Source organism: Anabrus simplex, chromosome 1, assembly GCF_040414725.1.
Source record: "Anabrus simplex isolate iqAnaSimp1 chromosome 1, ASM4041472v1, whole genome shotgun sequence".
Taxonomy (NCBI): domain Eukaryota; kingdom Metazoa; phylum Arthropoda; class Insecta; order Orthoptera; family Tettigoniidae; genus Anabrus; species Anabrus simplex.
The window spans coordinates 416822615-416845584 of NC_090265.1; the positions used below are offsets into that span (position 1 = coordinate 416822615).

General features: G+C 37.3%; 1 protein-coding gene across 2 annotated transcripts in view; it reads left to right on the top strand.

Annotated features, from left to right (window-relative positions):
* The window catches only part of Cap-G (Chromosome associated protein G), a 312952-nt gene that overhangs the window by 12505 nt on the left and 277477 nt on the right, over window positions 1-22970 (top strand). For both annotated transcript variants that reach the window (XM_067143890.2, XM_068224995.1), the window contains one exon: window positions 9654-9872. In XM_067143890.2, coding sequence (XP_066999991.1) covers window positions 9654-9872 — 219 coding nt within the window. The remainder of the gene's footprint in view (window positions 1-9653; window positions 9873-22970) is intronic.

Consider the following 22970-nt stretch of genomic DNA (forward strand, 5'->3'; position numbering starts at 1 on the left):
TGAAAAGATAATTAAGTATTGGTTAAGACTGAAGTTTGGAGCAGGAGACAAAATGTTACAGATAGCCTACCAACACTAAATGAAATATCAGAACCAAGGATACTGGGTTGACGGGGTAAGGAATATTTTGGAAACGGTAGGAATAGGGTAGTACTGGGAAAGGGCTTGCTTAGAACAGCAAAGAATATGTAAAAAAATAGTCCGAAGAGTGAAGGACATTGAAAAGCAAGAAATTGTTTCACAGTGTAAAAATAAAAGGTCACTAGCGGAATTTTGTGATGTAATTGGGAGAATGAGGATAAATGTAGGTAATATACCAAAAAGGGAAATGAGGGGAATAATATGGTGGGTAATGGGAATACAGAAAGAACAAGGATGATAACACATGTTTATTATGTTCTGAAGAAATGGAATGGGCACACCTTATAAAGAATTGTTTACAGACAAGAGAAATAAGGGAGAAATTTATGGATGAGGAGGATAGGAGGAAAATTGACAATGAAACTCAATCGTATACCGTTGTAAAGTTATTGAACAGAGAGTGGATCACCCGAGAAGAATTGCTAAATTATTCAACATTGTTAAGGGAATGTGGAGAAATAAATTGAGGTAAGAATTGATGCGTGCTAGTTAGTGACGGAATTGTGCTTAAGGTAACCTAGAAAATACAACTTTGTTGAAGTCTAGAGCTGTTAGGTACATAGATTAAATTTATAGCATATAAACAATGAAACGTCATTCTATTTAAATTGCATGTTCTGAAAAGACAATATTAATATTCAGTGGAGACATTCAACGTGGTATACAGGGACTGAGGATGACTGCTGTGGTGACCCTCACTTTGGAGTGTCATGTTTCCGGAGTATCTGATGGACCTCATGGCATGTCCAAGGAGTCTCGTGTTTCCTTTTCGTTTGTGTTTTGGTTTTAATGTTCCATTTATTAACATAATTTTTTCTAACATTCGTTCTCTGTTCAATTCCTGAATCATTTATGTGTTAAAATTTATTTATTTTCCTGACACTGCTTTTTTTCTATTTTTAAATTTATTTTTTATGTATAATTAGGCTAAAGGATATCAACATTTGTATACTGCATGTATCAAAAATAAGAAAAGATTGCAATAAAGAATACTCTCTCACTGATCTGTATTTTTGAGATGATGGGAGATGGGTATTTCCTTTAGTTTTGGAAATAATGAGAAGGTTTACAAATTGATCAATATCTCAGTTTGGTATTATGGAGCGTGGATCACTATTTCTTATCATGGTCCAATTGAGCTCATGGTGAGAAAAACAATAATGTTAGTAAAATTACGCGTAGGGAAGTGGAAAGGATGGTAAATAAATTCCATTGTCATAAAACAACAGAAATAGATAAAATTAGGCCTCAAATGGTAAAATTATAGTGGGAAGGCAGGGATGAAATGCCTGTGCAGAGTAATAAGATTAGCATGGAATGCTAGTAAAGTAACTTCTACACATCCTCTTTTGTTATGTTATGGTCAACAACACTAACCACTTATGGCACAATAAAAATAACCACCTTAAATATGTATATAGTGTTAGTTACTTCAAGTTATAACTTCAAAATGTGTTGAAAAACTTAGTGCTGAAGTTTTCAAATTTTACATATGTAAATACAAGCAATATTTTGTTTTAAATTGATCTGTAGAACAACTTAGCAAACTTGTGTGCATCTAATGCAACTGTGCATGTTTAATTACTGTTCTGGTGGCAAATGCACTTAGAGATCCCAAGTGTTCTTTTAAGGATTGTAGCCTTAACATTTTCAATAACTTGTATGTCAAATATTATTAGATGCTCTCAGATGAGTTCCAGCCCATAGTTTAGTACTGGGAGGACCTGCACATAAAATAAGGTCATGACTGTGTTTAAAGACACGTGTGCTCCCTAGTGATATACGGTATATACTTCTGCTGGCTTTTAAAGAGCAATGATGTCCGTCTTGTTTTACACAACTAACAGCCCATGTCTGAATTGTTACATATAAAGCCAATAAAGTACTGATTGTGTACTAATTTAAAAGAATAGCACACAATTAACAATATGGTTCTTCATTGTCACCTTCACACTCTCAAATAGCAGAGGAGGCATGCCTCACGGGGTATAGACCTTGTGGAGAGAGGAGTGTGGGTGGTGACCTATCTTTCCTCCACCACCCCGCTCCAATCCCCTTGCTGATGGAACGCAAGCAAAACAAAAGTCCTGGGTGAGTCAAGTTACAGCCTCCTTATGGAGTGCACGGACCTGGCCGATCCGCGCCATGGTCTAAAGTTTCCGAGTGCCATCTCCAGATCTGCTGGCCTTGTGTTGGATTACTAACGCTAGAATCACATTTTTGTGGTTCCCAAGCCACATGGGTGTAGCAGGAAATGAGTTAGCTGATAGGGCTGCCATTACCTCACAAGGTTCCAGCCAGTGATATTCATTCACAGCTGTGGCATTTGGTGATTTCCCGTTGGTAGATAGGTACCCCTCTTTCCAATAAGCTGAGAATCAATGGTATTATGTTGTCTTGGGGCTTAAAGAACTACAACTCCGTAGCTAGTCCTTCCTTGAAGAGTTACACATCCCACCTCTCATTGGTCGGTTGACCAACTCCAGTTTACCAGGTATGGTATACGAGCCCCTTCCATTTTGTTCTGTCCATGAACCATTCTTCGTTCACAATTTGCTCCCAATCCTGACCTCTCTCCTCTACATCCTTCTTCTCTCTGTCCATTTTTCTCTAGGTTTGCCCACTGGTCTCTTTCCCCTGATTTATCTTTCATACTCCTTTCTTGCAGACCTGTTGGCACTCATTCTTTTCACATGACCAACCAGTTCAGTCTTGCCTTTTGGATCTTCCGGAGTAAGGAGTCTTCTAGTCCCACGTCTTCTCTGACTTGTTCATTCCTGATTTTATCCCTCCTGGTCTTCTGGATTATTGTGCGAAGGAACTTCATTTCTGCTGCTTGGAGTTTCGAGTTGTCCTTTCTTGTTAATGTAGCGGTTTCCAGGCTGTATGTGAGGATAGGGGTGTAGTATGATTTATAGAGTGTCATCTTGGTTTTGAGTGGTACTTGTTTATCCCGTAGTAGCTGTCTTACTTGGAGGTAAAAATGTATTGCTTTGCTGATTCGACTGTTTACTTCATATTTAGCTAAGTTATCCTTGGACATTATACTATCCAAGTACTTAAATTCTGTGACACTGTCCAGCTTAGTGCCATTTAGCATGATTTCTGGCTGATTGTCACCCTTTTGTACCTTCAACACCACCGTTTTAGCCTTGTTGATGTTTAATCCATATCTCCCAAACTCCTGACTCCACCCCGGCAGTCTCTCTTCTACACCTTTCTCTGAGTTACCCCAAATTACTACATCATCTGCAAATGCAAATGCTTTTAAGTCTTGTTGCTCCTTTTCTTTTAGCGCCTTTAATATGGTATTCATTATAATGATAAATAATAGGGGCGACAAAGCACTACCTTGTTGTACTCACCTTTTTGTCTCAAACCAGTCTGACAGTCCAGAACCGACTTGTACACAGCTTCTGGTTTTCTCGTAAAGCAACTTAACTTTTGAAATTAGACTGTCTCGAACTTCGAGCTTTTTCAGACACTCCCAAATAAGCTCCCTTGGTATCCTGTCTTAGGCCTTTTTGATGTCAAGGAACAGTAGAGGCTTTTCTTTTTCCCAATGTTTTTCCATCAGCATCCTGACAGCAAATATAAGATCTGTTGTTGATCTTCCAGGCCTAAAGCCATATTGTTCCTCTTCTAAAAGTGGTTCTAAAATTTCTTGTAGTCTATTCTCTATAATTTTTTCCAGAATTTTTAGTCCATGAGAGAGTAGAGTGATGCCACGGTAGTAGGTACAGTTCCGACTGCTGCCTTTCTTGAATATAGGTACAATTATACCTTTCTTCCAGTCTTCTGGGATGGCATTTTTGTGCCATACTACATTTAGGAGTCTATATAGCCATTGGATTGCTGGGGTTCCTCCTGCTCTTAACATGTCCACACTTAACTCATCTATTCTTGCAGCTTTCCCTTTCTTCATACTTTTAAGGCCAGCCATGTGATTGGTGGCTCCATATTTTTACTGGGCTCTTCACTTTTTCCAGATTCTTCTCTGTTTTCAATTACATTTGATGCCTCTCCATTCAGGAGCTTGTCAAAGAAGGTCTTGAATTCTCTCCTGATTCCATCTTCCTCTTGTACTACTGATCCACTGTCCTGCTCTATTACCTTGATGTCTTCTAGGTTATTTCGCTTATTTCTAATTATTCTGTAAAGAAGTTTCTTGTTTCCTCTGCTGTCCTCTTCCAACTTTTCCACAAACTCATTCCATTTTTTCTCTTTCTCTTCTCTTACTATCCTCTTAGCTGTAAGTTTTTTTTTGCCCTGTGGAGTTCCTGTAGTTTAGTTATTTCTTGGCCACCTGGATCTTGTGCATCTCTTTGCTTTTCTTTGTCTAGCATCTTTTTTTGCCCAATTTCTCTCTTTTATAGCCAATCTGATTCTGTCATTCCACCAAGGTGTGTCTCTTTCTTTCATGGTCGATCCTGTTACTCCACACATGTCTTTAGCTTCACCCACCAAAGTATCCTTAAAAATTTTCCATTCTTCTTCTACTGTATTCATTTCCCCTTTTGGTAAGTGTCTCTGTATTCTTATTTTATATTCTTCCTTCAGCTTGGCATCTTCTAATTTCCAAGTCTTCACTTTACGTTTTCTTGTTTTTTTTCTTCGGAGTTGTGTTAGCCACATGATTTAGGTCTGCAATCAATAATCTATGATCACTGTCCATACTCTCACTGGGGATAACTTTGGCATCAGTTACATATTTCCCTCCTCCTTTGTTAGTAATGATATAGTCGATGAGAGATTTATGTTTTCCATCCCAGCTATATCTTATCTTGTGGCTGTCTTGTTTTTGGAAGAAGGTATTTTTGATGATCAATCCATTTCTTCTGCACAAATCAAGCAGTTGTTCGCCTTCTGCATTTCTGTTCCCAAACCCATGTGGTCCAATGATTTCCCCATAACCAAGTCTGTCTGTTCCAACTTGTGCTTTTAAGTCCCCAATGGTGATGACATTTTCTTCATCAATTATATCTTCTAGATCTTGACAGAATTGTTCCTTCTCTTGAGCACTACATCCAACCTGTGGTGCATATACCTGCACTACCGTGTAATTTGTGGACTCCAGCTGCATAGATAATTTAATGATCCTATCATTCTTATAGGATACTTCGGTAATGGCGTCCATGTCTTTTGTTATCAGGAAAGCTACACCATTTCTGGCCTCTTCCTCGCATCCACTCCATACTAATTTGTAGGCATCTCTGAGAATCTTGCTACCTGCCTTTCTCCATTTTGTCAGAGAAGAAAAAAAATGGAATGAGTTTGTGGAAAAGTTGGAAGAAGACAGCAGAGGAAACAAAAAACTTCTTTACAGAATAATTAAAAACAAGCAAAATAATCAAAATATTAATAATGTGGAATCGCCGAACTCAGTTTTTTTTCTAGTGGTTTTACGTCGCACCGACACAGATAGGTCTTATGGCGACGATGGGATAGGAAAGGCCTAGGAGTTGGAAGGAAGTGGCCGTGGCCTTAATCAAGGTACAGCCTCAGCATTTGCCTGATGTGAAAATGGGAAACCACGGAAAACCATCTTCAGGGCTGCCGACAGTGGGATTTGAACCCACTATCTCCCGGATGCAAGCTCACAGCCGTGCGCCTCTAACTGCACGGCGAACTCGCCCGGTCATAGTTTACCACCGTCCGGTGTAGCGTGACGGTAAGCACTGCTTGCGTGTAACCCGGACTCGGGAGGCGCTCTGGGTTTGAATCTTTTCATCGGCTGTTTTCTAAGGGTTTTCCATAGTTTTCCATATTTCCTCCAGGAACATGCTAGAACATTACCTTCCTCAAAAGCCATGGCTGATTCCTTCCAAATCCTTTTCCAAACCCCCACTTGCAAGTGAAATTAATACAATGGTTCGTAATCGTATTTTGTGACTGATGGCCACATTTCAGCGGTATTGTAACATTGTTCCTGTGGATATATAAAAAGAAAACTCATTGGAAATCCAACCATTAATAATTTTATTCTCATTAACCTAATTGCTATGCCCGTTGAAACAATCATGATTGTTAATTTTTAAAGCTACATTCGGCTGCTGTGGTGCGAAGCGCGAGCAGATATAACACCCACGTGCTGGTCACTGACCATTGTTGGCAGCCCAGCCACCTGGGACTCTAGCGAGCGAAGTCACTGAGGGAGAAGACTAGGAACTAAAAGAACTGCTCCCAAAGAACTGTTCATTTCAGGGACTGAGCATTTCTGACACTAGTCCTTGTGGTGAACTAATCTTACCCATCTCTTTTTATCACACACAAGGCAATTACTGATGGACCTTTGTTGCCTCTTATTGAAGTGGCAAGGCTGAGGATTATTATGCTAATCATTCTACACTTACATTGTTGCTCTTTACGTAGGGAATTAACACTTGATAATACTGTGTAAGATCCGAATCTTTATGTTTCCAAGTTTGCAGCTACATGTAACTGCAGTGTTTGTGATCAAGAAGGACTTGGCAATCTTCAACCCCATTCTGAAATTATTAAAAGGTTTTTCAACCATAAATTAGGCTTGCTATGACAATTACCATAAAAAAATGTATGGTGCCACTAATAATATTATCATTTGGCACTTGCTTTCATAATACACCTTAACATAGTTACAAGACCTGGTATTTACCATTTTATTTCTTCTTTTTTTTCCCTAAGAGTTATGATCATATAATTATTTACTGATGACTTTTCCCTTGTTAAATTTTTAAAAATGTAGTTATCATGTAATGAAACAGGGCCTGTGAGTGAATTCTTACATATTTCATATTTAGTCTTAAGTGGATGTACATCTAAGAAGAAAGTACTCTGATGGATGTTTGAAGAACTATGTAGTCCCTTTTATGTAACATTGTTTTTCCAGGTCTCTTGTTATATTGTAGGTAATGGCAAGAGGTTTTGATTATTATTGTCCAGAGGAAAGGTTATTGGAAGTTATTTGTATGTTGAAGTGGTTTAAATTTTCAGGTTGATTTAGATAGCAATTGCCTTATCAATCAATCAATCAATCAATCAATCAATCAATCAATCAATCAATCAATACTGATCTGCATTTAGGGCAGTCGCCCAGGTGGCAGATTCCCTATCTGTTGCTTTCCTAGCCTTTTCCGAGATGATTTCAAAGAAATTGGAAATTTATTGAACATCTCCCTTGGTAAGTTATTCCAATCCCTAACTCCCCTTCCTATAAATGAATATTTGCCCCAGTTTGTCCTCTTGAATTCCAACTTTATCTTCATATTGTGATCTTTCCTACTTTTATAGACGCCATTCAAACCTATTCGTCTACTAATGTCATTCCACGCCATCTCTCCGCTGACAGCTCGGAACATACCACTTAGTCGAGCAGCTCTTTTTCTTTCTCTCAATTCTTCCCAACCCAAACATTGCAACATTTTTGTAACACTACTCTTTTGTCGGAAATCACCCAGAACAAATCGAGCTGCTTTTCTTTGGATTTTTTCCAGTTCTTGAATCAGGTAATCCTGGTGAGGGACCCATACACTGGAACCATACTCTAGTTGGGGTCTTACCAGAGACTTATATACACTCTCCTTTACATCCTTACTACAACCCCTAAACACCCTCATAACCATGTGCAGAGATCGGTACCCTTTATTTACAATCCCATTTATGTGATTACCCCAGTGAAGATCTTTCCTTATATTAACACCTAGATATTTACAATGATCCCCAAAAGGAACTTTCACCCCATCAACGCAGTAATTAAAACTGAGAGGACTTTTCCTGTTTGTGAAACTCACAACCTGACTTTTAGCCCCGTTTATCAACATACCATTGCCTGCTGTCCATCTCACAATATTTTCGAGGTCACGTTGCAGTTGCTCACAATCTTGTAACTTATTTATCACTCTATAGAGAATAACATCATCCGCAAAAAGCCTTACCTCCGATTCCACTCCTTTACTCATATCATTTATATATATAAGAAAACATAAAGGTCCGATAACACTGCCCTGAGGAACTCCCCTCTCAACTATTACAGGGTCAGACAAAGCTTCACCTACTCTAACTCTCTGAGATCTATTTTCTAGAAATATAGCAACCCATTCAGTCACTCTTTTGTCTAGTCCAATTGCACTCATTTTTGCCAGTAGTCTCCCATGATCCACCCTATCAAATGCTTTAGACAGGTCAATCGCGATACAGTCCATTTGACCTCCAGAATCCAAGATATCTGCTATATCTTGCTGGAACCCTACAAGTTGAGCTTCAGTGGAATAACCTTTCCTAAAACCGAATTGCCTTCTATCGAACCAGTTATTAATTTCACAAAGATGTCTAATATAATCAGAAAGAATGTCTTCCCAAAGCTTACATACAATGCATGTCAAACTTACTGGCCTGTAATTTTCAGCTTTATGTCTATCACCCTTTCCTTTATACACAGGGGCTACTATAGCTACTATAGCAACTCTCCATTCATCTGGTATAGCTCCTTTGGCCAAACAATAATCAAATAAGTACTTCAGATATGGTACTATATCCCAACCCATTGTCTTTAGTATATCCCCAGAAATCTGATCAATTCCAGCCGCTTTTCTACATACTACTGACTGAATACTTCTGCCTTTTGAAGATCCTCACATACACACTCCGTTTGTTCATTAATTATTCCTGGAATGTCCTTCTTGGAACCTGTTTCTGCCTTAAAATACCTATACATACCCTTCCATTTTTCACTAAAATTTGTATGACTGCCAATTATGCTTGCCATCATGTTATCCTTAGCTGCCTTCTTTGCTAGATTCAATTTTCTAGTAAGTTCCTTCAATTTCTCCTTATTTCCACAGCCATTTCTATTTCTTTCCAGTCTGCACCCCCTTCTTAGTCTCTTTATTTCTCTATTATAATAAGGTGGGTCTTTACCATTTCTTACCACCCTTAAAGGTACAAACCTGTTTTCGCATTCCTCAACAATTTCTTTAAACCCATCCCAGAGTCTGTTTACATTTTTATTTACCGTTTTCCACCGATCATAGTTACTTTTTAGAAACTGCCTCATACCTGCTTTATCAGCCATATGGTACTGCCTAACAGTCCTACTTTTAAGACCTTCCTTTCTATCACATTTATTTTTAACTACCACAGAAACAGCTTCATGATCACTAATACCATCTATTACTTCAGTTTCCCTATAGAGCTCATCTGGTTTTATCAGCACCACATCCAAAATATTTTTCCCTCCGGTTGGTTCCATCACTTTCTGAATCAGCTGTTAAGAGAAGTTATTATCTAAAGCCAGTTATAAGAACATATCTCTTTCTGAGTACTGTAATTGGAGTGGTCATTTTTGGAGATTTCAGTTTAGAGAATATGTGAGTTGATGTAAATGCATTGCAAAATTTTTATTCTAGTCATATGTACAGATATGGAAAAGTGATTATTGTTAAGAATATTTCAGGCTGGAATGTTTACTTGGTGATGTGTGAATGTGGGATCTTTTAATTATTTCTTTGTTGTGTTATTCTTTTTGTGCTGTGTAGGCAGAACATGAAGCCTTTCTGAAAACATTCATACGGTGCCTGCAAGTTGCTTTAATTCATGGAGAGAAACATCCTTCAGTGGAACGTGTAGTAGATTTTGCTGCCAAGTTCAGTGTATCTCTGAATAAGAGCAGCAACAACAATACTGATGATTCCTTAAATGAGGAAGATGAAGAAATGTGCCCCTTTCTTCTTGCTTTGTTTTATTTTCTGTTCAAGGTAAGAATTTGTATTTTCTCTTTTGCAAGTACCTTTGGCAAAACTTAATCATGCCCTTCCCAGCATGAATCTTATTACCTTGTAATGCTTATAGGAGAGTGATGTGTTCATTACCAAGGCCAGGTACCCATCAACCCCTTCCCCCCAGAAATATATTTACTTTTATAAGCCAGAGAAGAAACCACATCTTTGCTGCTAATTTGGAATAAAATGAATGTAGATTTAATGAAAGTGAAGAGGAAGAAGCTTTTCCTAAGAAACGGCTCTTTTCAAGGTTGAATTTTGAGTTATTTAGTGAATTGTACTATAATTTGGAATAGGGCTAAATTGTAATTCCAGACAAGTTCATACTACTACTACTACTACTACTACTACTACTACTACTACTACTACTACTACTACTGCTGCTGCTGCTGCTGCTGCTGCTACTACAAAGTGAGCCTCTGACTTAAGTGCGCACACTGCTCATTCAAAACAGCGCGTCAGAATAGGTATCGAATAGCTGGCATACTATGATGAACCAGTGTGTTACGTACCAGTAGTATCAGAAAATGTATGAACCAGAGGATTGGCATGCTAAAGAAGAAAGTTATCTAACTCCTCAGCTATTTCCCGCCAATATTCAGTTAGGCTGTTATACTCGGTACGCAGTAATAATCCCATCTATCGGAGTTGAATGTCAGCATAAGAGACAAAGAACATTACAACAAACAACGGTCAGTGTAATGTTATTGTTGATCTATGTTACACACTTTCGATATTGTAGGCTGTCACATTATTAATTGTCTTCTGGTTCTGAAATACCACGCTTATCATAGTTGGTACGGTAAAACTTAATAAAACATAAATGATCGGAAATTATATTCTCTATAACTTTTGTTATGTAGTACTTTTCCATAGGACCAAGAACATAGGTATTTAAAAATTAAATTTTAGGTGCCTTCCCCTAAACTACTATTTCACCCAGGGTGAATAACATTGTTTATAGCTTAAACTGTAGTTTCTTATTCCCTGACTCTGTATACCGATTTTCATTAAATTCTGTTTACCCAGTTTATCAGGGCTCGGTGTTGATATGGACTTAGCAACAAAAATCCAAATTCATGAATATCTCTGTTATCATAGCCGGTACGGTAAAAATGCATAAGACGTAAATGATTAGAAATTTAATTCTATATAACTTTAGTTATGTATATTTATCGATATGACCACTAATAATATAAATATTTGAGAATTGAATTTTATGGCTTCTCCTAAACTACCATTTCACTCAGCGTGAATAAAATAATTTATAGCCTACATTGTAGCGGCTCACCCACTGACTCTACATACCTATTTTTATTAAATTCTCTTCAGCTGTTCTCTCGTGATGCGTGTACATACATACAGACAGACAGACAGACAGAAATTACGGAAAAGTAAAAATTGCATTTTCTTGTTACTGTGGACATGATCGATACAGAAATACCATTCTTTTCAAATTCTGAGCAATGTAAAAACAAAACTCTTATTTTATATATATAGATATCAATTGTGGGACATTGTCTGTACCACTGGCAACAACAGCCATTGTGATTGGCTGAAATTCATACAATATGACACCATTCCCTGAATTCAACTCAGATGTCATTAGCAACTATGAAACTCCGAAAACTCCTAAACCAGTAGCTGATAAACTGATATGCTTCACTCAGCATAGGCCTATATGCTGTAAATAATGCAATGGTGATAACTAAAGTTTCTTACCAGTTAAGCTGAAAGTGAGACAGAGGAATATAGCGCTTGTTTAGCCACAGCCTTTCTTTGGAGCAGAGGAGCATGCTCGTGAACAGGAGGTAGGTGAAGGCACGTCCCTTCATGTGTCAGTGGAGGGGTAACGCAAACCATTGCGACAGTCAACTTTCAGTTGGAATTTTACTTATGCTTACCTATGATGGATGAGTGGAAGATAAGGAAAAATGACTCAACCATGTTCTTTTAATCCGTTGTGGGGACCGATGATGTAGATGATAGGCACTTTTAAACAACAATCATGATTACTGTGTCATAGCAGCGGGTACGTATTGTTTTTGAAGCTGCTGATGACTATGTTCACTGTCTTATATGTCTCCAAATATCAAAGGGCAGGAAAATTATAATGTAATGCACCACTATGATTGTTGTATGGGGAAAGATCGTGCTAAGATAGTTGATGAGTTGAAAGGCACTTTGTACACTGATTTCAATAAAACTAACATCTTTTAACTTGTTTCTGTAGACACATTCATTACAAAATGCAAAGCTATTAGAAATTCAGTGAAAAAATGTAACTTGTTTCTTGTTCGTTAAATATAGTAATATGTCCAATCCAGTGTGGCATGACCTACAGACTCCCATACTCCAATACAATAGGGTTGAAACTAGTCCCAATGTGTAAGAAATAATAATGTCAAAATAACGGTATTAAATAGGTAGACCTTCCCATCCTTGTTGATAGTGATCAGTCGTCAATACGGACCAAAATGAAATTAATTTCATATGGAGAATTGAGAGGTCGTCTAGCGACAGCTCCCTCAGATCGGCGCGTTGAATAAGCCAGCTCGAAGGTGTCATTGACGTAGATATAATGAAGCTGTTGAGAATCTGATGTCCTTATATATTTTTACTGGGTATTTTAGTTTATTTTCACATGGAAGTCATGAAGGAGTGCGATTGTACTGGTCAATAGTTGTAATATTTCTTTGTGTTCGTGCTTCGTGGTGATTATTCTGTACGTTATTAAGCTTTGAAAGTAGTGTCTGTTATTTATTGGTCACTTGTGGTTGTAATAGTGATAAATGATGATGATAATATTGTGGCTGTGCTCTAGAGTTGAAGCTGGTGAGTTGTGCCATGACCACCGATAGAGAAGGCCTCAGCATTGCCTGGCGAGCTATGAGTGACGTCGTCATAAGTGGTGTCACTATCACCACCGTGCGCGAGGAATCTTGGGTTTTCTGTATGTACGGAATGTAATGGTGGTGAGAAAGTCGTGTTGAGTTACATTGCATTTACATGAGTGATATTTGCGTTTTTTGTCAATTCTGTAAACGAGTTGCGTAATATAAATCAACTAAAGCATGCCACACTGCTGCTCGGTGTCCAGATGTGATGGAAATTACAGAAATGAGCAGAAAGTAACGGTCTACAACTTCCCAAAGGAACCAGAGTTACTACAGAAGTGGATAGGTGCAATTAAACGAGATTTTCCGCCAGCTTCATACAGCAAGGTAAGTTTAAAGAAACATTGTACAAATTGGACCAACTTGTTGAGTAATATTTCTATGCTTTAGAAATGTACGATGGAAATCATAACTTTCTCTGCCCTCTAACCTTAAAACAACTACCAGTAGAGAACATCTTAGTTTAATATTCTGAGTTCTTACCTAAATCTTTATTCGCCAGATTCCTGAAAAAATATTTAAGTACAGTACCGGTACTTCTAAAGCTATTATAAAATCATATTATTTTGTTGACCTATCCCTCATATCTGTAGATTTAGCCTACTGTAATCGTAACCACTAGTTAGAAAAGTGATCATTATAAAACAAATTTAATTTACCCAAATGTGTTAGCCTTGTTTCTGGTTACATAAGATAAGCATGGCCATAAGGCTAGCAACAAGTGTACCATTATGAAACAAACCTAATAAACTTACGGTATTGCTAACTTGGATTCTGATAGGTTATGGTAGGCCTATTTTACATTATGACCTATTAGAGTGTGATTATCATTGACCCTTCGAAGAATGTAATACCGGTAGTTCATGTAGTTAATTAGGCCCCTGTGGGATGTACAAAATTTGGTGATTTCATAATAAAATAATATCTACCTGTACCACTACAAGTATTTCATTTACTGTGCTTTATTGAACTTCAAGTGACAATATGGATTTTTTTCTGATGTCACATGAGCTTATTTTGATGGAAGAGTACTCAATTTTCTCTTATTTCTTGTTCTGAAAGACCTTTCACTGTCCCTATTTTGCAGTAATTGTTCATCAGGATATTAACTTAATACAAATCCATATAATTTTCCAATACCCCCTTACATATAGGCCTATGATGTGTACAAAATTGATACCGGTACATAACAAACTCAATGGACCTTCGTTTAAAGAAAAACTTGGCCTTCAGTATGGCTTTATATATATTGGAAACTCAACTAAGCCTTTCTTGACCAATGTTGAATATTGTTAACTGTAATGTTAATACACTCTAAGTAATTTACAGAAAGAAAAGAATATATGGTAACAAAAAAAGCAGTGGAGTCATGAGTCCTGTTGGGCAGTCAATGCTCTTCATAACCCAGTATTGACTAAAACTTAGAAGCGCATGTTGAGATGTGATTTACATTAGTTATTCAAATAAGGAAACAAATATTCATTGTGGTGACTATAAATTAACTATAAAATAATGAATTACCAAACATTTATAACTGAAAAATACAAGAAGTTGAAATACCTGTTGCAATATGTGCCCTGTCGTGCTAAATTTTGTCTACTTCATGTCACAGGGCATATTTACAGCAAAAAAGTTAAAAAAGTTGAAATACCTGTTAAAATATGTGCCCTGTCATGCTAACTTTTGTCTACTTCATGTTGCAGGGCATATTTATAGCTGAGAAGTATAAAAAGTTGAAATACCTGTCAAAATATGTTCCCTGTCATGCTAACATTTGTCTACTTCATGTCACAGGGCATATTTATAGCAAAAAAGTTAAAAAAAAAAGTTGAAATACCTGTTAAAATATGTGCCCTGTCATGCTGACTTTTCTCTACTTCATGTCGCAGGGCATATTTATAGCTGAGAAGTATAAAAAGTTGAAATATCTGTCAAAATATGTGCCCTGTCATGCTAACTTTTGTCTACTTCATGTCGCAGGGCATATTTATAGCTGAGAAGTATAAAGAGTTGAAATACCGGGTACCTGTCAAAATATGTGCCCTGACATGCTAAGTTTTGTCTACTTCATGTCGCAGGGCATATTTATAGCTGAGAAGTATAAAAAGTTGAAATACCTGTTAAAATATGTGCCCTGTCATGCTAACTTTTGTCTACTTCATGTCGCAGGGCATATTTATAGCTGAGAAGTATAAAAAGTTGAAATACCTGTCAAAATATGTTCCCTGTCATGCTAACATTTGTCTACTTCATGTCACAGGGCATATTTATAGCAAAAAAGTTAAAAAAAGTTGAAATACCTGTTAAAATATGTGCCCTGTCATGCTAACTTTTCTCTACTTCATGTCGCAGGGCATATTTATAGCTGAGAAGTATAAAAAGTTGAAATACCTGTCAAAATATGTGCCCTGTCATGCTAACTTTTGTCTACTTCATGTCGCAGGGCATATTTATAGCTGAGAAGTATAAAGAGTTGAAATACCGGGTACCTGTCAAAATATGTGCCCTGACATGCTAAGTTTTGTCTACTTCATGTCGCAGGGCATATTTATAGCTGAGAAGTATAAAAAGTTGAAATACCTGTTAAAATATGTGCCCTGTCATGCTAACTTTTGTCTACTTCATGTCGCAGGGCATATTTATAGCTGAGAAGTATAAAAAGTTGAAATACCTGTCAAAATATGTGCCCTGTCATGCTAAGTTTTGTCTACTTCATGTCACAGGGCATATTTATAGCTGAGAAGTATAAAAAGTTGAAATACCTGTCAAAATATGTTCCCTGTCATGCTAGCATTTGTCTACTTCATGTCACAGGGCATATTTATAGCAAAAAAGTAAAAAAAATTGAAATACCTGTTAAAATATGTGCCCTGTCATGCTAACTTTTGTCTACTTCATGTCACAGGGCACATTTACAGCAAAAAAGTTAAAAAAGTTGAAATACCTGTTAAAATATGTGCCCTGTCATGCTAACTTTTGTCTACTTATATGTCGCAGGGCATATTTATAGCTGAGAAGTATAAAAAGTTGAAATACATGTCAAAATATGTGCCCTGTCATGCTAACTTAAGTCTATTTCATGGGACCGGGTAAAGCAGTTTTTCTTGTCATTACAGCATTTGTTTCAAAATCATTGCACAGTTAATCATCATGTTCATAGCCATCACCATTATCAGGTATAGCCTTCAAACAATTCTAGTAGCTGCAATATTTTATGATGATTAGGCCTAGTCATCGCCATTATCGGGATGAATACCTAAAAATTAAACAAATACGGTATTCTGTTTATAATAGCCTTCTAACTATTCCAGTAGCTGTAATATTTTATGATGATTAGGCCAACACCAAAACTGAAGAGTAGGCCTACTCAGGAATAGGACCATTCAGACACCACTGTGTATTTGCCTATTAACCTAAATAATAGGGAAAGTAATTAAATAAACAGACAAATACTAGTAGCTGTTCTGTAACATATGAGATTAACACAAAATTAATGAAAACTACACCCGAGCAAAAGTCTGTTCCAGTATTATTGTATATTTGTATTACAGCAAAAATATTAGGCTATTGATGGAGAAATAAAAAAATACTTGCAGTCAGCAGCCTACAATTCTGTATCAAATACTCTGGTAAAATTATCAGCTGTTTCTTCATCGTCACGGTCTTCTAAATCCATTACATTACCTTCACCTACTCAGATAGCTTCAGTTAATCCTCTTGTCTTGGGCCTAAACATTTTCAATATTGCACACAAATTGCAACTAGCACAACGTGCATAATTATTACTGCCCTTCAATAACACTAATACATTGAATTTGACACTAGTGTCACTAGCTGCCCACCAGGACTTGTTCCACTTATAATTCATAATATCATAAATATTCACCATTTCTAAGTCCTGTCCAGTAATAGAAATATATTCCAAAATATGCTTGTTTCCAAAATATAATTTCATATGATTCTTTATACTCTCACGGAAGCTAATAAAAAATTTAGAATTGGTTACACTTTATCCATAGTCAGCTATAGACCACAGCTTAGTTAAGTCCTGATGGTCAAGAAAGAGTTACATACATGTTATATTTGTATCTATTCGTATTGGAAAAGAAGTATGTAGATTATCTCCATTTTATTTTATTTTTTACCACTTTCAGGTCTCTGAGCTTCATTTTACATCCCATGACATTATCAGGAAACAGGTGTGTATGATGAAGAAACAGGCGCTTGGAAGTCTTAGATTGAATTCTTTATGATCATTATGTAAAATTTATTTTGAGAAAATAACAATTTGGTTGACATAATTGTATAATTTCCCTGTAATAAAGTGACAGTATTTATTATAAACTGTTATTCAGTGTACTTACTTATGACCATCTACAAGACCCATCTTCCCAAATTCAGTAATCCTTGAAGAAGCGAGTCTTGCAGGAATTTGTTGAAGTACCCTGTTTACAATGCTGTACTTACGATAATCGGTTTATACGAGTATTAAATACACAACATATTCTATAGCTATCATAATGGTACAGAATGTCTCTCTTTGTTGACATTCTTCTGAAATAAAACTATGTACAATATGTAAATTCCTCGCAGGGTGAATTTTCCCATAGGTACAGTACTGTATGTATCCAAATTTTTGGGACGTACAATGGACCTTCTACTTAAGTGATCGGTAGTGGTAAGTAAAGCATAAATTACTCGTATGTGAACTGAATACTGTTTGATTAATCAACAAACTCTCATATTCAATATTTTCTTCAGTTATGGCAGATTAACAATATCTAACAACTATTATTAGAGAGTCAAGAGAACATGTTTTATTTTATTTTCAGTTATCATTTATTTATTTATTTATTGTGGACATACTGCTTACGTTCAGCCTACATTATTTTGCGTAAGAAATCTTGATTTGAATATATAACCACCTGTGATGACGTCATGGAAGTGTCCTTAAAGCATTACTTTGTCAATTTTTATATTTTTTTTATATTTTTCATCTAAACAGTGTTATGTGGCTGAAGATGTTGATAATATACGAAACATGTACCACTTTTGACCATTAAAAATTGCCTTAAGCAATCATTGTATCGACTAGGTGGAAAATAAATAAATACTTAATTGTGAATCTATTGAAGTGCGATACGGACCATGAAGCTGTTTTTATGTAAGGTGGAATATTCTCGACTTTATACTTGTATAGACGATACTATCTGGAACTGTCTGGCCGAGGGTTGGGCGGCCGATACCAAACCTGACAAACTAGAGGAAAACCAACAGTTACAGGTGGAGGAGTTTTCCCTTAGAAGGTTAGATGAGACCTTTGTGTAGGAAATGACACATAAACTCATCACCTATTGCCTTGCATTGTCGCAGGGAACTGCCAAAGGCTAAGGGAGACAACCCCTGACAGAAAATCCTCTGAAACGTTAGGCCTAGCAAGTCAGTGGAAGAGAGAAATTTGATTTGCTTTCAAAACCAAAAGAAGCCTCAGGGTGTTGAACCATGCTTATCGCATTTTCCACGATTTGACATTTAATTATGTAAATAGCTTCCTTCAGTTTTGTGTGTCAGTCTAATGACGTCCAGTAGGAAGCAGCACACACTATGTTTTTATCTGTGAGGTCGTTCGTTTTGCCGAGCGATAATTTTTTACTCTGTGGAGTTCTTCTGCTGTTCTATGTGTGGCGGATACTAACAATGGCTGCCGCTATGTTTGGTGTGGCATTTTTATGCCTTAAATGAGGGGTGTAGATGCAAAACTCACATTCTCCAATTTTTTAAGGTATTGAGTTATGCATATCACCATGTTCGTCTTGTAAAGGCGCATCGAACTGTGATGGTAGTTTGAACCAAAACGCACGTTATAAGACTGAAACAAAATACTGAAAATGGAGTTTTGAAACATAAGTCACATTATCCAACAGATGTTTTGCAGCAAAATTCACACTCTCCATTCCAACCAATCAGAGAGCGTGTGGTGCGCCCAGGGCATCATGGGATTGTCTTCACTCTGTTGATGTTTTGTTCACCTCACTCTTAGCATTAACCTCTCAGTTTACGCAGCAAGTTTTTAATTAATTAATCTTACGGCTCATTGGTTCTTACTAGTTCATGAACTAATTTACTGCACAATGGAAGAAGTAGTTCAGCCATCAACTGGTCATACAAGGAAGAAGAAAAAGACTCCTGAGAAGTGGACACGAAAGAAATCCCAATTAGCAAGGTTAGTTTTGTAGCTGTAGCGAGGTTAGATTTGTGGCCTTGTATACCTTTTTAATAAACCAGAACCAAGAAAAACATTGTCAGCTTTTGAATATGAAAATGCTAATAATATTTTTCTTTTTTAGGCATTCAGCGAAAGGTTTGCCGGGATTCCCAACTTGTAACCACAATGGGGGAAAATTTGAGTGCACAACAGTTCCTTTACAAGACATTCGACGGTTTCATCAAAACTTCTACTCCCAAAAAGATAAAGTGTACCAAGATGACTTTATTCTGAAGTTTACCTCATCAGTGGAAGTTAAAAGAAGAAGACCAACTTCTGGACGCTACAAAAGACAACCCGTGAGGACCAAATACTTCATAGGCTCGAAAGACAAATCCATGGTTCCTGTATGTCTTAACACATTCATACGTGTTCTCAATGTTTCACGATTTTGAATAAATGGTGTTTTGAATCGTTTCCGAGAAACCGGGCAGCTTAGCAAAGAAAACAGAGGAGGTGACAGGGTTTCTACTAAAAATTTGCCGAAGAAAGAGAATGTAATGAATTTTATAAATAAATTCAAATGTTCAGAGCCTCACTACTGTGCCAAACACACGGGCAGGAAATACCTTTCTGCTGAGTTGAACATTAAAAAAATGTGGAAAATGTATAACCGTTCACTCACAGAAGGTCAGAGTGGTTTGAAAGTAACACAGTGGTACTTTAGATCTATTTTTAACAAAACATACAATCTTGGCTTTGGCTCACCAAGGGTGGACGTTTGCTCTACTTGCCTACAGTTAGATGAACGATTAAAACATGCAGGTCCAGGTGAGGAAAAGCAACAGATTATCACTGAAAAACGTGTGCATAAGTTACGTGCTAAGGCATTTTATACATCACTCAAATGCACTGACCCAAAAATTGTGACTTTTAGTTATGATTGCCAAAAGAACTTACCCCTGCCAAAAGTACCTGATCAAGCCGCGTACTACAGTAGGCAAATTTACCTTCATAACTTCACCGTGGTTAAAGGAGATTCAAAAAGTCAACTGACTCCAGAAAATGTGACAGCCTACATTTGGACAGAAAACGAGTTTGGCAAAGGATCAAACGAAATTGCTTCTTTGGTTTTTGATACACTCATAGCAACAGAAATGGAAAGCCCTATTACTACTGTGCGATTAGTGTGTGACGGATGTGGAGGCCAAAACAAAAATTCTATTGTCCTGGCCATGGCTTGCCACTGGCTTTCCAAACTTGCGCCGAAAAATGTAAGAACAGTGGAACTTTATTTTCCTATAACAGGCCACAGTTTTCTGCCACCAGACCGAGTGTTTGGGGTAATAGAAAAGTCTATAAGGAAAAAAGAAGTGATTTACAAACCATCAGAGTACATTGATATTATTAGTGAACATGCTAAAGTAGTTAAAGTTGGCATTGACTGTCAAGTGTTTGACTGGAAAAAAGAAAAAGAGACATTTATGAAGAAACCGGCGCAATTTCACTTTCAACTTGGGGCCTGCAGGAGGATTGTTCTGACAAGAACTAAAGCGAAGGACGTACGTGTTAGGGGAGAGTACACATACAACTCAGACCTTGGAGTGTCCAAATCTCTAACCAAGCCAGGGAAACTGCTTTCTAACATGAGTCCTAATGTTATTCCTGCGTCAAACACAACAAAAGAAACCAAGAAGGTTGATGTCAACAACTTGTTGACGAAACATTACGGAGACCACTGGAGAGATAACGAGGAGTTACTATTTTACAAAAACATTATTGATGGAGCTGATGACACTGAAGAAGAGGAACCTGTTTGTGAGCCGACTGAAGAAGTCAGTGTCATTAATGTGTAAAACCTGTAGTCTACTAAAGTTTCTAACATTTTAGATATTAAAATTTGTTCATTTCTTAATGCTTTTTGTTTCTATTTTGCTAACACAACCTATAACAGCATACCAACCCACGATATTTTACTTGGTTCGTTTTCAATGTTAAACCGTTTTGCTTCATAACTAACATTATCCATAAAAGTTTGTTGCAAAACTCACAGTTGACCACAGTTTTGTTCAAAACTCACATTGTCTGAATTTTACTTTAAAATTACAAAAGAGCCCTCTTTAAACAAAGCTTTGCAGTGTGGGCAAACAGTTCATATTGAAACAAACATGTAACAAAAAAAAAATTAAAGTACTATACCATGGCCTTCAACATTAAACAGTTTTTTGCCTTTTTCCAAAAGTTTGGAAAAGTGGAGAATGTGAGTTTTGCATCTACACCCCTCAAATATTCATTCAATGTGTTCAAGCCTGGACCTTTCACGCTAACTGCTATTCAATTTTACCATTGATAATCACAGGTACGTGATAGTTGGTTTATATTTAAATTTGGTGACGAGTTATTCCCGTATGTTACGGTCGATGGCATACATCCTTCCGCTCCGTCGTACGATGTGCTTTGAATGAATGTGTTTGTGGTCTTGTTGTTATAATTAAATAAGTCTCTCTCTGGTTATGATTTGGTGCACTGCGTGCTTTAATACTGCGTGATCCTCATGATGTGCCCCTTGTCTCGACCGCAGGAGATACCAATCTAGGTTGTACAAGGCGCAACATGCCAGTGATGTGAATAAAGTAATGTCCAATTCTGACCTTATGTGTAATTGCACGCCGCACGCAAACATTTGAGTACGTGAGACCCACTGATAATGACCGTGGAGTCATAATTTATGGTTTGTATTTGACTACGAAATCTGAACGGCCGTTCGTGTTTTATTTTCCCGATACCCTCATTGTGTGTGCGTGAATGTGGTATGCATGTGAGTTCGAATGTGTGGGGGAGGAAAGGGTGATATGTCGATCGACCTGTTGTATTTGTCTTTCAAATTCTGTGCCTTGTTTGGTTCTCAGCACAGAGCTATATATTTTATTTATTATTCATGGCTGATGCTCAGCTTGAGTACCTGCCATGTTGGTTTCATATTTGCGCATGGGCGTACCTATTGTATTCTTTGGATCTGTCTTGGCTTTGATTGGTCCATGGAGGCTGTGCTCAGTCTCATCTATCCTTATTCTTATCTGCCTTTTGTTCTCCGGCACGGCTTATTGTTGTGCTAACGTTTCGCATTGTTAGTTGCCTGATGTAATATGTGGTGCAGTGCCTTGGATATTTGAATCCTGGTTAAACGGGCGACCTGGTTGAATAGTTTATGATGAAAGGAAGCTGCTGGTATTGTAATAGCGATGTGTCGAGGAGCAGTGAGCATTTTAAATTACGTATCAATATTTTTGAAGAGTATTAGCTTGAGTTTTCACGCCATGTTTCAACTATGTGAAAAAGAACAAGGTATGTCCATGAGTATTACGATTCATTTCCTTATTTATTTTGTGTGATTTTCTTTTCTTGGTTTAAATTTTTTTCTCTCATATTTATTTAATAAATCCCCTGGTTTAAACAATTTCTTCTTTTCTTTCAAATAGATGTAGTCTTGCCCTTGTTGCCTGATTACAAGGCGGGTTTTCAGCTCAGGGTTATGTATGTGCCTTGCCCAGTCGACATGATCCGGGCCTCAAATATTGTTCCCCATGAATATTTCACTAAGGTATTGCTTGGATCACTGATTTATGTAGTGATAGAGGGGTAGGGTGTGGCTCAGTAAATGGTAGCAGAGCGTGGTTACGATCCACGGACCTCTGGGTTATGGGCCCAGCACGCTTCCACTGCACCCTGTACCTTCACTGAAATATTGACAGCACACATTTATAATTTTGGCATTAAACCCAATAAGGGCGCAAGTTCTCCTGGTATTGGTATTAATAACAGCGCAATGCTCGATGCTCCATCAAGATATAGCAAGAGAACTAAAATCTACAAGTCAACAACCACAATCAGAGTAGCAACTCTGAATATCATTACTTTGACAGGGAAAATAGAAGTGTGTGTGGATTTGATGAAATTGAGGAATATTAATGT